Source organism: Stegodyphus dumicola, chromosome 3, assembly GCF_044657685.1.
Source record: "Stegodyphus dumicola isolate Sdum_Otavi_A_Nest chromosome 3, ASM4465768v1".
In the NCBI taxonomy this organism is placed as follows: Eukaryota; Metazoa; Arthropoda; class Arachnida; order Araneae; family Eresidae; genus Stegodyphus; species Stegodyphus dumicola.
In genome coordinates this window covers 145557227-145574403 of record NC_140770.1, presented here as the reverse complement: position 1 = coordinate 145574403, position 17177 = coordinate 145557227, and the positions used below count along the sequence as shown (strand labels likewise).

The following is a 17177-nucleotide window of genomic DNA, read 5'->3' as shown; positions in this document are numbered from 1 at the left end:
TGCAAATTAAATCATGCTTAATCCTTTCTGGAATTTTTTCGAGTAAATAAGTGTTTAAGATTTACTTTGTAATTTTTAATACAGTCAAAAGTTTTTAATCCGGACTCGTCAGGACTTCGGTGATTCCGGATTATTGATTTTTCCTGATCATAGATCATCAGTTTAAATCTGGTAAGATGGCATGCAGAAATTATAAAATTAAAAATATGAAACCATAATTTATAAAATAATGAGCAATTATGATCTAAAGGATATCAAAATTTACAAAAAAAAGCTTAATATTTAGTTGTTTACTTTATTAAACATTTCTTTCAACGCGCACATGCGTAAAGCATACATTATGCATAGCCGAAATTAGAAAATTGCAATTGATTTAAATCATATCAAAGATGAAGTACATCGAGATGAAATACTACATTTAATAAGGAATTATAAGCCAAATAAAATAAAAACATCTGCCCTGAAGATAACGATAGTGTTGACAGATCAACTTTCAGTTCATTGCGCGCCACAATGCCCCCCCCCCCCCCCCGCAGAGTAGCCTGAACTTGATAAACAGATTTCGGAACGGTTAGATAAACAAAGGATATGCCTTTATCCATTTTTTGGAGCAATTCCACTTTTTGTTTGATGGACATCGAAACATACTTTCATTTTCGTAGATCCTTTGGGAGCTCCAGCATCGGAAATTCTATTTGACATAATCGAAAGTTCAAGCTTACTTTTATAAAATTGCTCTTACAGTCTGCAAAAATAATAAGCCGGATCCAATTCGAAGATTAAAGAACAACGCAATCGTCAACATTAACTGAAATAGACAATTAGATAATTTTAGCTTATACTGTCCGTTATACATTAAATGCGCAGCGAAAACATATTCTGCTCTTGTGCACACGCAAATGCGCAGTCGTAAAGGTCTTACACGCACGCTTAAACGTCAACGTGGCGCATGCGCAGAAAGTTTTTAGCTTTGAGGTCCGGATTATGGGTGTCCGAATTAACGACTTTTGACTGTATAGATATTTTGAGCCTTTTCGCAAAGTGAGAACTGAATTGATTGAATAAGAAATATTGAATCGTCTGTGAAAAACTGTTTCTTTTTAGTTTTGTTTGCTTAATTTTTTTTTATACATCGTTCTAGATTTATTATAGTATTTGAATAGAACATGTGGCAACCATTAGATAATTCTTCAAGTGATATAAATTTTGTGCATTCTGAGTTACAATATGAACGAAATATAAGGCTGTTAAGTGAACTTAGCGCCAGAGTGTCGCTATGGTAAACAAATATAGTGAATTTTAAAGAGTGTATTTATTCTATTTGGTTTATGCACTATCGAAGAAGTATTTTTAATTCAATCCAATAAGTTTAAATGAAATGCAAGAAAAAATGTGTATAATTTAATATTCTGTACAAGGAAGTCATGTGGTATACACATCAGATTTTTTTAACTAAAATATGGCTATGAACCCTGTAGAAGCAGCTACAGTAAACAAACACAATATTTTCTTGTGGCTGGCAGTCAAAGAAACTAGAAACAGTAACTAAAAATTGCTTTTTGTTGTTTTGAAGTCTATTTAAGAGGTTTGTGTTATGTTAAATAATAAAAAACAATTTACTAGTTATTAAAACATACATTTCATGAACTAGCATTGGCCCAAATGATTTTTATTTGCCATCCTCTCTGTAGTGAAAAAGTACTTTGTATCTTTTGAGTATAAAAATTATAAACTATATGGTAAATTTTCAGTACAGAAAGTGAACAGTTATTTTTCATCTTTTCAGTTCAAGATCTTAAACTGATGTGTAGTATTTTGATTTGTTCTTGATTGGTCATTTTCAGGTCGTATAATTGACTGTGCCTTCACTTTGACATACAATTCTAAATATGACAAGCTTCTTGAGGCAGTCAGAGAGGCTACTAATACTGGTATAAAAGTAAGTCATATTTTTGTTTAAAAGGATTTATTACTGATGTATACTTGTGTGATAATTGTAAAAGTATTGAAAATGTGCATTAGTAAAATATAAAATTATGAGGGCCAAAATATCTGATATTCATGAAGATAATTATTCAGTTATATGTGTTAAATAAGTGGATAATCAAATTAACCACTTGCAAAGTATATTTCTACTCTTTGATGCTGCTGTGCCACTTGTCATCACTTATCGTAAACAAAAGATTCATTCAGGAAGGATTCAGGAAATTCTTTAATTTAAAAGAACTGTTTTATCATTTATGAAGTTTAGGTGGTTCAGTGGTATCTGCATAAAACACCAGAGGACATATTGCATGATCCTGTGCTGTTTGAAACTGATGAATAAAATCTGACAACTCACAACAGATATTCTATTTGTAAACAAATGGAACCAAACAATTAGTGTTTGGTGTTCTATTAACTGGATACTGCAAAAAGAAGAGTTAGTGTAAATGCTTTATGTAAAAGTGCTGTAGTAGGGCAAAATGTTGATCAGACGTTGATTAATGATGTTGTTGATAATTTGCCACAGGGTATGTGGCAATCCTCACAAATGCTTATATGTCTTTATATTTAAAAATAAATTATAAAGGCCCTTATAGATGCTTACTCTTTATTTTCAAGCAAAATTAATTTGTTTGAAAATAAAGCAAATGAATTTGCTGAAAAGGCTGAAGTTACGAGAGATTAAAATCTTTTAAATACATCTAATGAAATCTTAAAAACTATTTGTGAAGAAAAGTGAGTTAAGACAACTGAATTCAAACATTAATGAAAAGAGACAAAAGAAAAATCAAACAAAAATTTTATTATTCATTAATAAGCATACATTTTTTCCTTCTGTATTTTGTATAAATAGAATAAATATGGTTTATTATTAATTTTCTGCATTAAAAACTGAAATTTCATTATTAAATCTTGTAATATAGTTTAGTAAACCCCTCGTTGTAAACTAGTTTTGTAAAGTGAACTGTTATTTAAAATTAAAAAGTAATTGTATTCTATGGTTGAGTAATGCTTCCTTAACCCTTTCATGACGGGCGTCCCATATATGCATTCACTTAAAACGTCTCTTACAGCCGAGCGTCCCATCCACACATCGCTAGAGATTGCATTCAGAGGACAGGTGATGCGTATATGCATTTTAAGCTGGAACGTTTTCCTGAAGGCCACTAGATGGCATCCTATGTCCATTACTTTTGAAATGAACACAGTTTTAGGTTCCTGACCTTGAGTTTGATATATTCTGCTTGACTTTGGTATTTTAGTCATCAGCTGTTAGGAGGGTGGGGGGGAGGAAAAGCATAAACAGAGGTGAGCTCTTTAAATCGCTGCCTGCTAATGAAAACATTCACCAGTCTGATTTATTTCCATTTTCTTTGTTTATTCTATTTTTTTTCCTTTACTATGTACTCTTTTAGGGTTAGTATGTGGAGTACTGTTATGTTTTGCATTTCCACCAGATATATTGCCATTTCTTCTCTTTTTATTTCGGAAAGCCTCACCTCCAGTCTATTATAGTGGGAAGGCGCAATTTATCAGAGGAAGAATACCCTCATATGGTCAATAAACCATTTACTAACGCAGACAAGAGTAATAATTCATTTTCTAAAGAGTTAGAAAGTAATATTTCTCCATGCTTTGAGATTTACGACACTTAGTCTTCATTTTAAATTTTGTTACTTCTTACTGTAAATAGTCTTTATTGTGTTGTTTTATTAATTTTAAACTTTATTGATGGATTTTATCAATTAAAACTTTGAAATAATTTGAATAGCGCTTCCGAAAATTATTTTACAAGATAAGCAATTTTTTAAGTATATTTTCATGTAAAGTAAAGAAAAAAACGTTATTAAGAGCTAATTTTAACATATATAAGAGCTCAAGTAATAATTTAAAATGATACCAAAAATTACGATGCTAGAAGCAAAACTTTTTTTGTGTGTGATTTTTTTTTATAAAATTAGGCTTAGCGATGCAAAATTTCCATCATGTACAGTGACTGCCTTCAATTCCCTTCCATCCTGCGCGAGCGTCTTAAACAAAGGTGCGCCATCGCGAAAAGGTTAATAAATACTGAATTTTTTATATTTTAAAATACAGGTCGAGTCTCATTTTCCTTTTAAGATTATGCAGTTGTGTATATATGTAATTAAACAGGTGCTTATTTTTTCTTAAAATGTGCTTGTTAGTGACAAGGGTTGTAAATACATTTATTTCTCTGTATGCCTGTTGTATTCCTTTGTAAATAAATCAATATATATTGATTTGAATAAATATATATCCCCCTTTTTTATATATATTGATATATTCGAATCAATATCAATATATATCAATAAAGGGGAATCCTCTTATTTTGTCATTTGAATATGATTTCAGGATTAGATTCTTGTGTGTTGGATAAATATCAGTGTTGAGCTATGCAGTAGTTTATGTTATATAAAAAAATTTATTACTGTTTACAGTGCACATGAAAGAGATAACTGTAGTGTTTAATTTGCTCTGAGCATAAAATGCATTAAAGATGTTTTTAAAGTGAACTACTGACATATAATAAATAAATATAAACAATATATCAATGGATAACTTAAAGAAAAAGTTTAGTCTTAATCTTTGCAGGAATGTTTAAAAAAATTAGAGTGCAACGAAATGCAACACCGTTGAAATGTTATGGGGTTGTCATATCTAGCGATGCACATTGCTAGATAAAATTCTGATGAGATATGAGTTTTTTCAATGCGTTAGCCTAACAGGAGGATTTTTAGTGGAAACAATCTTGTTGGAACTTATTCAGGATGTTTTGTGACCTTCACAAATATGTTTGCTCATACATCAGAAAGCCCAAAAAATGTTAAAAATATAATCTCCCCAATTAAAAAACAATAAAAAGGCTTGGGTCACTGCCATAATTTTTCAGGATTGGTTTTTATATCATTTCGTTCCATAAGTAAGACAAAGTTATGAAAAAACAGTTCCTTTCCATATACTTTTAATTCTGAATAATGCACCTTCTCAACAAAATCATTATCCAAGCATTAAAATTCTTTTTTTACCCTCCATCCCAATACTACCTTGCATCTTCAGCCTGTGGATCAAGGCATTATTGCAAAAGCTGAGTTGTTTGTTTTTTTTAATTAACGTTTCTGTCTTTTTCTTTGTCTGACTGAAATTGAAAATATTCATGTTTTAAACTTATGTCCTCATTATTGTAACATTTCTATGGGAAAATAACTCAAATAAAGCACAGTAATTTGATTGCAATTAACTTGAGAATCATAAATTATCGGTGTATATTTTTCTTTTATATGTAGGAAGCAGGCATAGATGTTAGGTTGTGTGACATTGGAGAAGCCATTCAAGAAGTCATGGAATCTTATGAAGTTGAATTGAATGGGAAAACATATCCAGGTGTGTTTGAATTTATTTTAGAGGCATACGACAAGTTTGTCTTATTTGAAAGATTTTATTTTCAGAATTTCAACATATTTGATTAGAATATAAAGCTTATAATCATTTTCAATGCTAAAACATAGTAGTTCAAATCTAATTATTGTAGTGTTCGTGGTAACAAACTGCATTTTTTAAGCTTTGTAATATATAGTTCATAAGTACTGAATTTATATTTTATCTAAGTGTTATGAAAGAAAAGGGAACTTGACTATGATTACTAAGTATAACTATTATGTGTTGATCATGTGATTCTATTGTCTGTTTGTGTGCAACTAATTGTTTCATTGCAAGAAATCAAGATTGACTGGATGTATTTTCATTAGTAAATCTAAAAGTGGTACTTGTGATTATCAGTGATTAATCACCAAGTTGGTAACATTTATCAACAAACAGTACAGTCAAACGTCGTTAATTTGGACACCCATAATCCGGACCTCAAAGCTACAAACTTTCTGCGCATGCTTCGGACGCATGCGCAGAAAGTTTGTAGGTTTGAGTTTGAGTTGTAGCTTTGAGCTTTGAAGCATGCGCAGAAATTAATCAATTATCTATGACGCATAATTATCTATTTCAGTTAATGTTGCAGATTGCGTTGTTCCTTAATCTTCTAATTGGATCCGGCTTATTATTTTTTGCAGACTGTTAGAGCAATTTTATAAAAGTAAGCTTGAACTTTCGATTATGTCAAATAGAATTTCCAATGCTGGAGCTCCTAAAGGATCTACAGAGTGAAAGTATGTTTCGATGTCCATCAAACAAAAAGTGGAATTGCTAAAAAAAAAAAAAAAAAAAAAAAAAGGATAAAGGCATATCCTTTGTTTCTCTAACCATTCCGAAATCTATGTATCAATTTCACGCTGCTCTGTGGGGGGAAGGGGAGACGCCGGGGGCGCAATGAATTTGAAGTTGATCTGTCAGCACTATCCTTATCTTCAGGGCAGATGTTTTTATTTTATTTGGCTTGCTCAGTGTAGTATTTCATCTCGATGTACTCTGTCTTCGATATGATTTAAATCAAATTCCTCGTCATTATAATTAGCTTCCGATGGTGAAGAAAGTGACACAGAGGTTAATGAAAACGAAAAAATTTCGATTGACAAATTAGTCGGTATTCTCGACACAGCAATTATAGGACTTGAACAGCGGAACTTTGTAATTGAGCAAGAAATTATGTCTGTTTATAGAATTAAAGAGAAAGTATTATCACATAAAACGAAGCAACTTAAACAACTTACATTGAAAAAAATGTTAAATAAAGTAAAAAAAAATAAATATTAAGCTTTTTTTTTTTTTTTTCGATACCCTTTAGATCATAATTGTTCTTTATTTCATAAATTATGGTTTCATATTTTTAATTTTATGATTTCTGCATGCCATCTTACCAGATTTAAACTGATGATCTATAATCTGGAATCGCAGAAGTCCCGACGAGTCCGGATTAACGACTTTTGACTGTATCATAAAGCCAAGTAATAAGAATTATGAAATAGGTTTTTTGTTCATAAGAAATCTCTCTCTTTCTTATTATTCAAAATGATGATGAATTTCAGTTTCCTATATTCAGTTTTCCAGAAAATGAACTTTTTAATTAAGAATTTGTCTTTTCAGAAAGAAAGTAAGTTATTTTGGTACTTATGTTCCACATTCATCTTGGTGCAGTGTAGCAATTTTTTCAAATCACAGAAAAAAGAATTTGAAAAATTATTTATTTTGTAACAACACATTATTCCATGCATAGTTTATGTTTTAAGTATTTATTCTGAAAATAAATTATTTAACCTATTTATAAACTTTGCCGTCATTTTTTTTCCTCATGGGAGTTTCATGGTGATCACTTTAAGAGTATGTTCAAATCGGTTATATTTTTTAGTGATTTTGCTTTCTTCCATTGCAGGCAAATCATGCAAGCACATGCTTTAAAATTGAGCTTTAAATAAATAAAAAAAAAAGTCACATTTTTTTTACTGTAAGAATTGTTATAATTTAGAATATAACCCCTTCTCCCAAAAAATGAAAATAGCAAAATTGTTTGTTAAAACTGAGGAATTGTTAGGGGCATGGGCATCTGCCACTCGAGATGCTTTATTAGGGGGGGTGCCTAAATATGGTAACATTTTTTCTCTTGACACTACTTCCATTGCAAGCAAATCGCACAAACATGTGCTTGTGTGATTTGCCTGCAGTGGAAGAAATAGTGAAGTGATTTAGCAGCAAAATCACTAAAAAGTATAACTGATTTGATTGTATTTTTAAAGTGATCACCATGAAACTCCCACGAGTAAAAAAATGACGGCAAAGTTTGTAAATAGGTTGATTAATTTATTTTCAGAATAAATATTTAAAACGTAAACTATGCATGGAATAACGTGTTGTTACAAAATAATTTTTTGAATTCTTTTCTCTGTGATTTGAAAAACTTGCTGAACTGCACCAAGATGAATGTGGAACATAAGTACCAAAATAACTTACTTTATTTCTGAAAAGACAAATTCTTACTTAAAAAGTTCATTTTCATTTGATGGGAAACTGGAATTCGTCATCATTTTGAATATTAAGAAAGAGATTTCATATGAACAAAAAACTTATTTCATAATTCTTATTACTCAGCTTTGTGATTAATCACTGATAAACTAACAAATACCACTTTTAATTTTAGTAATGAAAATACATCCAGTCAATCTTGATGTCTTGCAATAAAACAATTAGTTGTTGGTTAAGCTGGCAAGTGCTTTAAAAACATTTGAGCATTACTTTTTGAGCTGATAAGTCAAATTATCATATATTTAGTTCAGTGTTCAAAGCTTCAACACCTGTTTGTTAAAATTATTAGATTAAAACAAGTAAATGTTGACTAAATAGTATATTTCAACAGATCAAGATGTACAGTCAAAAATCGTTAATTCGAACACCTATAATCCGGACCTCTAGCTAAAAACTTTCTGCGCATGCGCCGCGTTAGCACATGCGCACAGGCGTTTTACGCGTGCGCGTAAGACCTCGACTACTGCACAATATGCGTGTGCGCAAGTGCAGAATACGTTTTCGCCTGCGCGTTTAATGTATAACGGATGGTGTAAGCTAAAATTATCTAATTGTCTCTTTCAGTTAATGTTGCAGATTGCGTTGTTCCTTAATCTTGGAATTGGATCAGGCTTCTTATTTTTTGCAGACTGTAAGAGCAATTTTATAAAAGTAAACTTGAACTTTCGATTATGTCAAATAGAATTTCCGATGCTGGAACTTCCAAAGGATCTACAAAACGAAAGTATGTTTTGATGTCCAACAAACAAAAAGTGGAATTGCTGCAAAAAATGGATAAAGACATGAAGAATGTGACAGAGAGGTTAGTGAAAACGAAAAAATTTCGATTGACAAGTTAGTCGGTATTCTCAGCACAGCAATTAACGGGACTTGAACAGCGGAACTTTGTAACTGAACAAGAAATTATGTCTTTTTATAGAATTAAAGAGAAAGTATTATCATGTAAAATGAAGCAACTTAAACAACTTACATTGAGAGAAATGTTTAATAAAGTAAACAAATAAATATTAAGCTTTTTTTTTTTTTTTTTTGTAAATTTTGATACCGTTTAGATCATAATTGTTCTTTATTTCATAAATTATGGTTTCATATTTTTAATTTTAGAATTTCTGCATGCCATCTTACGAGATTTAAACTGATGATCTATAATCCGGAATTGCCAAAGTCCCGACGAGTCCGGATTAACGACTTTTGACTGCATATATTTTACTAGAGAATTCAAACTAGATACTAAGTATTTCCAAAGATCTATTTTTGTGTTGATTATCCTTTCTTTAAAAATTTAGAAATGTCATGTTGGATACATAATGTCATAACTATAAAGTTATCAGGTCTTACATCTCTTGCCCCCCCCTTTTTTTTTCAGTAAAATCTATTCGTAATTTAAATGGTCATCTTATTGGGCAATATCGTATACATGCAGGGAAAACTGTGCCTATCGTGAAAGGAGGTGAAGCTACAAAAATGGAGGTATGCTATTATTATTACATAAATACATAAATAAATAAAAATTTACTGCACCTTGGGTTAGGTTATTTGAATAGAGCAAAGTACATGAAAACTACTGCTTAAGGGGAGGGATGACATCGTGGAAGACTTTCTGAGGGAAACTGGCTCATATTCAAGTAACTACAAAAACCAATCATGCAGCCATCCTGTTAACTTGAGGTTTAAATCCCAGTAATCTTAATCAGTCAGCTGCTGATGAGACCTGCACATTTTGGGACTAAGGACTGTAGATATTGGAAGATCTTATGATCATGTCTTCATGTGAAGATGTTCATGTTATGGATTTATGGTCATGTCTTTAAGTTTCAATTTTTTTTTTTTTTTTTTTTTTATGTTAATCTTGGATTGTATGCATATAAATAACTAAAGATATTGGAGATTATGTAAATAATATCTATTAAGTACAATATAGTTTGTAATTAATTTCTACATAAATAAAATAATGCCAGTACAAGAGGAAACACAGTGAGAAAGAAAAGAGATAAAGTGATAGAGAATTTTTTTGATGAAATTAAGAACTCTTTTTCAAAATATGTAGGAAGTATTTTATGTGAAAAAAATTGTATATACTTGAGCAATCCACCAGCAAAAATAGTTTTTATGGACTTAAATGAGGCAAAAAATAAATAAATAAAGCCATTGTGTACAAAAATTCCAATATTACATTTTCCCTAAACTTAACCCTTGCACCAATTCTGCATTACATCCTGGTCATTTGCTAATTGTGCGGCTGTAAGCTGTTAATAACATTGTAAATCATTGTGTTGCTTGTTATATAGAACATACAGCTATATATTTCTGTTAAAAAAGCTTATTTGCATATTTATACCGCAAAAAGACTGCCTTTCTGTGATAAGTTTTGTAAAAGTTGATTTTTTTTTAACATCCTTTCTTTTATTTTAGTTTACTTTGTCTACTGTGAAAATAATCACATATGAAATTATTTGCATCTCATTAACCACTTAACTGTTTTATTTTCCTGCTATATTGTGACCAAAAATAAGCATATTTTGTATTCTAATCGATTACATGAATTCAAATCAGCAGTCAAAACTGTTACAAGTATTACACTTATTAATTTAAGGTGATTTTTAATTACAGCGAAATTAAAGCATATTTGAAGTTAAAGTTGGTTTTTTTCTGACGAAACTGCGAAACTGGCAGGAACACTTTACAGGAGATAAATGTGAAAGAAGTGAATTCGTTGTGAAAGGAAATCGTGGCGGTGGTGGTGGAGGATTACTAGTATCCATTTTACAAAAGTTCCGAACCTGAATTAGACCATCTGAACTTTCCGTTTCTCCATCAACTCTGCAGAGTTCTGATTAAGGAACTTTCAGGATTACCATAATCATTTACAGAAAATTTAGATTTGCTATCTGATACAATATCAGAATTATATTTTGCTATGAGCCATTTAGTGTCACCCACTGTTCTTTTATTTGATGACAAATTTGGAAAGAAATAATTATCCGCAAAGCCTAATGCACTGAACACGTGCAAACAAACTCGTTGAATTTCTTTGCCTAATGAAAAGCGGGAAAATCTTTCTATGAACTGATTTTACAATCCACTCTCTCCTGAACCACTAGAGACGTCTATCAGAAACACTGCAAAGTGAAAAATGTGTGAAAGGCCAGAACAATCAGTGGATTTGTGTAGAAGAATACACTGCTCGAGTGGTGGACGGGCAAATCAAAAAAGTCCCTTTTCAAGTCACCCGAACAGTTTTCGGGCAAAACAGTTAAGTGGTTAAATATATTAGATAAGTTTGCATTATGGGAATTACACTTGGGTTATGGAGAATAATGGTCTTGTATACTTTCTGAGGGAAACTGACTCGTATATATATTACATGTTTCAAAAACCGTCTAAATTCTGTTGTAGCAAAGATCCGAACTGGAGATAAAATGCCATTGTTTCTTGACATAAAATATTCAGCTAGTAGTAGACCATAATTACAGCAAATTTTTGAGGGGGGTATGAGTGACTAATAAAATAAATGCCTGTTTTTTCAGTTTCCTTGATTATATTTATGTATTGTTTTTTTAATACCAATACAAATACAAGAAGTTAAGCATTTACTGTAATAGAATTTATCATATTGACCAGATCAAAAGAAGAAATTATGGACATACTAAAAACTTAATAATTCACATCAAGATATTATCTCTCCTTTTATCCTAGTTTTTGAAGGATATAAAGGATGGATAATTAAAAGTGATTAGATATTTAATTTAGACTGAATGCACAAAGATCCATACCATTCTGAAGAAAAACATCGTAAATGATGGAATCCATGAATCTTTTCCTCTCTTTCACTATCACTATCCTCTCAAAAAGATTTTTGGATTGACAGATTGTAAATAATCATAGCCCATACTTCTGATTACGAGTATATCTTCACTAAAATTTATCAAATTATGAAGCATTCTTTTAACTGAATATTACCACAATAAAATGTATAGCTGTTGAATATAAAGACCTGAGATAAAAACTTTTAAATCGCTTTTTGCACTGCCAATGGTAATATTGCATTATTATGTTGAAAAGGAATGCTTTATGTTTGCAACCGCTAAGCTATCCATATATTTAACTTTCAAGCTTGAAGCATGCTTAAAGCTTTCTCGTAAGACTGACAACTAGCTTGCCATTATTTGCAGTGCTAGTCACTGAAGCAAGATTGCACTTGAAATGTAGCATTTTTCTGTACACAAAAGATGCCGCTATTATTGCATATGTTCTAAACTTACAGGTCTAAACAGGTCAGATCGGCCTAAATTGCAAAGGCTCAACAGTGCGTCTGCAGTCAGTTTTGTCCCAATGATGAAAATGTCCTGGACAGCTAATTAAATAAAATTCAAACTGCATTGTAACCATTGTATAAAGTAACCATTTGTGATAGATTACGTGCAAGACTTTGTGTAAGATATATTATATGCAAGAGAAATCACTTTTATTTGCACTGTATGTTTAGAAATTTTCTGTTTATGAGTGTCTATCTACAGACAAGAGAGCATTTCTTGTGATGAATATTCCAGAAAAGCCCTATTGATGGCTTCAATAAATATCTTAATATGTTGTGTTTTAAGTGGCAGAGCTTTAGATACAACTTGAACATAACATAGTACTTTTGACTTACTTTTGTGATGGATGGAAGAGGCTGCTGATCTAAGCGAGTTTAAATTTTTTAACGACACATGCAGAAAAAACACAAATGATTGTATGCAAATAAAAATTTCTGGAAACTATCATCATGTTGGCTTATAGTTGCTTATTAGCCAAGCAGTCTTTTAGACTAGTTAATTTTTCAACCATTCATACTTTTACTGAAAGAAGGTAAAAGTATCAATTCATTGGTGCGGAGGACAACACCATATTATAGAATGTTTTACTAACTTTTGGCTAGCGAATAAATTTATAGATTGTACCAACATCTGTACCAACATCCCAGTTTAGTCTAGTTGTCTAATTTTGTTTATATTGATATTTTAAATTCTGGTTCGATGAGATGCTGTGATTAATGTCCTTTTCTCCTGTTTTCCTTCTTTTGTGGATTCTGTCAGAGTGTTGTTACATATGTAGTTTTGGCTGTGTGTTAACATTAGCTTCGAACTCAGTTGAAATGTTTGCTAGTGCTTTTCTATTTTCTTAATGAACGCTGTATTGCAAGGCACTGCCCAGTGAATTTATGCCATATCAAAATCTATAAGTACTGTATTAAAAAAAATATATAATTGAAATGTATTGGCGAGATGCATAAAATTGCCATTTTGAGACCTTTGCCGTACATGTTAAAGGTAATGCATAATTTGTGCTTTATTGCAGGAAGGTGAATTTTATGCCATTGAAACATTTGGTAGCACTGGAAAAGGTTATGTACATGATGATATGGAAGTATCTCACTATATGAAAAATTTTGATGCTGGGCATGTACCTCTCAGGTAATTAAAGTTTCATATATCACTTTTGTATTGAATACTGATATTTTTGGGGGGAGGTGCAATTCTTGGATATTCAGAAATTTAACATCGATATTTGTTTCTATTTAAATTTGTTAGTCGTTTGTCAAATAAGTAACTTACTAATATGAAAATTTTCATTTTTGACTATAATGTAGATACAATCAAATATCAGTTACCAAATTGCTTAGTCTTCTAGGTGAAGGAAAATGAAGCTAGTTGCTAATTTGTATTTTTTCACTGATTTGAGTGATATGCAAAGATATAGTACAGTGTACATATTTTGAAAAGCTGTTAAATTAATGCTTTAATAATCTGTATAATTTAATTACAATTAATTACAAAATAATGCAAAAAATAATTTTTTAACTTTAATTCAGTAAAAGTAAAAAATTTGGTTTCCTTATATAAGGCCACCATAAATTAAAAGTAGGGAAGGTATAAATTTAGTTTGCATACATTTACACATGTATGCAAACTAAATTTATTTACCCTCTTTATAGGGCACTGTATAGTTTAAAAAAATAGATAAGCCAGTCTAAGACTGCAGCCCAAAAGAAGTCGACACTCAAAAATTAAATGTAGTTCATAAATAGTACACATTAAGACCTGCACTATGTTTCATATTTTGTGACAAATTTTATTCTGCAATTTCATAATTTTCCCTCTATATTTTAGCAAACAAATATCGAGTTTCTGATGCATAAACCGCAAAAAAAACTCAGAGTGCAAAGTATTAAAGTGATCTTTTTCTTCTGCTTGCGAAGGTGTAGAAATTTCGTTTGCCCTTGTTAGACTTGTGACCAAATTTAAATAACTGTAAATATAAGGTGATTTCTTATCTATCAACATAAAGTGCTGCAGTTATGGGCTATGCATATAATCTTTGAAAAAACAATTTATACTTGCATGTATTGCTATATAGTTTTATGCAGTACAAAGTCCAAGATCTGAACTTGCTGGGATTCCGGATTGTAGATCATCACTTTAAATCTAGTAAAATGACGTGTAAAAATTATTAATCTTAAATAGTTGTTTGTGAAATAATGAAGCATATTGACCTCAAGGGAATCAAAATTTACAATTTTGCTTTGCTTTGTTAAACATTTTTTTCAAAGTAAATTGTTAAAGTTGCTTTGCTTCTCTTTTCCTAATACTTAATTATTATAGATAACTTCATCTTCAGTTTTAAGTCCTGTAATTACCGTGTAGAGAATTTTCATTAAATTTTCGTTTTCAACAACTTCTCTCACTTTCATCACAATCGGTAGTGATATTTTCTGGATTAAGAACTATACTAGATTTCGGCGTGCTTTAATTGATTGGTTACTGGGACATTGTCATTGCAATGAAATACTTCTGGTATATCATCTTCATTTATTATCACTTTTAACACTTTCCCACAAGTTCTATTAATTGAAAAGTTCCCCCCCCCCAGTTTCCAAAAACCTTTAAATTTGTGGCTGCCATCATTAAGCTGGTGAGCATTCTATTGAGAATAGTGACTAAAGACATTTGTTCTTCTACCATTTACAGCATATACGTATCTGAGTTGGGATGAAATAAATTCCCTGATATACTTAAAGGGGTACTTTTTCTTATGCACCTACCACAGATTTTGTAGTGTTTTTTTAATCTAATTGTTAACAACTTCAAATTATAATAATAGTTTTTAGATGGCAAGCACAGGTGGTAAATGATAGGCACCTGCTATTTATGGAAACAACAAATCAGTTGTTATTAATCAACAAATGAGTTGTTAAATGACGTATGAATATCATTTACAAAGTATATATTTTTAAATTTCTTCCTCGGCACATTTAACACTTGAGCACAGAAGGTTACCAAGCTGTTTGGTATTCAGTTATTGATATTTAAAACAAAAATTATTTTAGACATCAGTGTGTGAGGTATTTCTCAAGCTACTGTGAGTTGATAATCATGTAATCGAATAATAAATGATTCGCCAGTTTGTTATAATATTCGATAGGCATGAGGCATGAACTCAACGACAAACATTATTAGAAAGTATTGGCTTGCAAAGCAAGATAATTGTTTTATTTAGAACCAAAGTGAAGTAAAGAATCAGAAAAAAATTTGTTTAAAGAATATTTATTTTTCCTTTTGGACTGGTGATCGAGAGGTCTGTATATCGGACATCCAAATTTCGGACTTTGTGCTATAAATGCATTTATATATTTGTCTGTACTTGCTTTCATGTTTTATTTTTTTACACTGATGTTTTCTCTTATTTAGGTTAGCTCGTTCTAAACAACTACTCAATGTAATAAATCAGAATTTTGGGACACTGGCATTCTGCCGACGCTGGCTCGACCGTTTAGGTCAAACTAAATATCTGATGGCACTCAAGGATCTATGTGATAAAGGAATTGTCGATCCTTATCCACCACTAAGTGACATCAAAGGCTCATACACAGCTCAGTTTGAGCATACGATATTATTACGCCCAACATGTAAGGAAATAGTTAGTAGAGGGGATGATTATTAAATTTTAGTGAATTTTGAATTAAATATCTAATAATATGAAACTCAAAATGCATATAAATTGCTGTTTTTCTTCATTTTACAATTGTTGTAAAAATGAATTTTTCTAAGTCTACATTTTGAATTGTTTCCTTAAAATATGGCCAAATAATAAATTGTTAGGTTTAGATCATGCAGATATATTTATTCATATTGCTCAAATACAAGACTGTTAATGAATTGTTTAATTATAGTGTATTTCCTGATTTACAAAAGTCATGTCATAATCCATTTCAGTATCGTTGATTTTATTACTGTTATAAGTTTAATAAGCCAGAATCAAATGTTTTAATACTGAAATTATAAATTACGCAGATAGGATATGTCACCTTTTTTAAATACAACAGTGTGTATATTAATTTTTGTAACAAATAATTTGCCTTAGGTTTGTTTCCATTTAACAAAAGGTTTTATTTCAATTAATATTTGATTTGGTTCTCATTTTTTTATAAAGGCATTTTTATGTAATAATTTTAATGGCTTCCTTCATTTCATCTTCACATAAATGTAATAGATTTTATGCAGGGTTAGTTATAAATTAATACTATGAGAATTATAATTTTATACATTGCATGCATGCGGATTTCGAAATTTCTAGTCACATATAAAATATAGCTTTTGTGCACTACTTAATTACCAAAAAAGCTATTTGCTAATGCTGTTTTTAATGCTTTCTTTAACAATTACTTATTGTATGAAGCATGAGTTTTGTTTTTGTATTCAGCAAAATGTGCAGTTTAATTATGTAAAATATGTTTCAGGCGTTCTTTTTTTATCTATAAATGAATAGAGATTTCATTTTGTGAAAGCTATTTTTTATAAATGTGAAAGAAAATTGTAATTTCAATGTTTTAAACAATGTAAATTATATAAATATTTGTAACCAATACTTCTTTATTAAAATGTAAAATCTTTTGCCATATTAAAATATTCATCAATTATAGCATTGCTTTTTTTCTGAATTTAGTACATGACTGAAATTCACTCTGTGAATGCCTTTATATTTTGGCCTCCCAAAAAATCTTTAATTTCGAATGTTTTAAACATTGGAGGCCATTTACAATGAACAAAAATATTTTTTAAACTAAAATATTAAAGTGAGTGAATTTTACTTTCTTTAATAAGAACAGAGACTATATAAAACTGAATTGCAATTCTTTATTTTGTAGTTTGGTAGGTCATTTTGTTAAT

The 17177-nt window shown here is 30.5% G+C and overlaps 1 protein-coding gene across 2 annotated transcripts in view; it reads left to right on the top strand.

Annotated features, from left to right (window-relative positions):
- The window catches only part of und (methionyl aminopeptidase und), a 42898-nt gene extending 25971 nt beyond the window's left edge, over positions 1 to 16927 (top strand). For both annotated transcript variants that reach the window (XM_035373891.2, XM_035373892.2), the window contains exons 8-12: positions 1845 to 1939; positions 5292 to 5388; positions 9338 to 9441; positions 13309 to 13424; positions 15699 to 16927. In XM_035373891.2, the coding sequence (XP_035229782.2) occupies positions 1845 to 1939; positions 5292 to 5388; positions 9338 to 9441; positions 13309 to 13424; positions 15699 to 15951 (665 nt within the window). In that variant the 3' untranslated portion in view covers positions 15952 to 16927. The remainder of the gene's footprint in view (positions 1 to 1844; positions 1940 to 5291; positions 5389 to 9337; positions 9442 to 13308; positions 13425 to 15698) is intronic.
- The last annotated feature ends 250 nt before the right edge of the window (positions 16928 to 17177 follow it).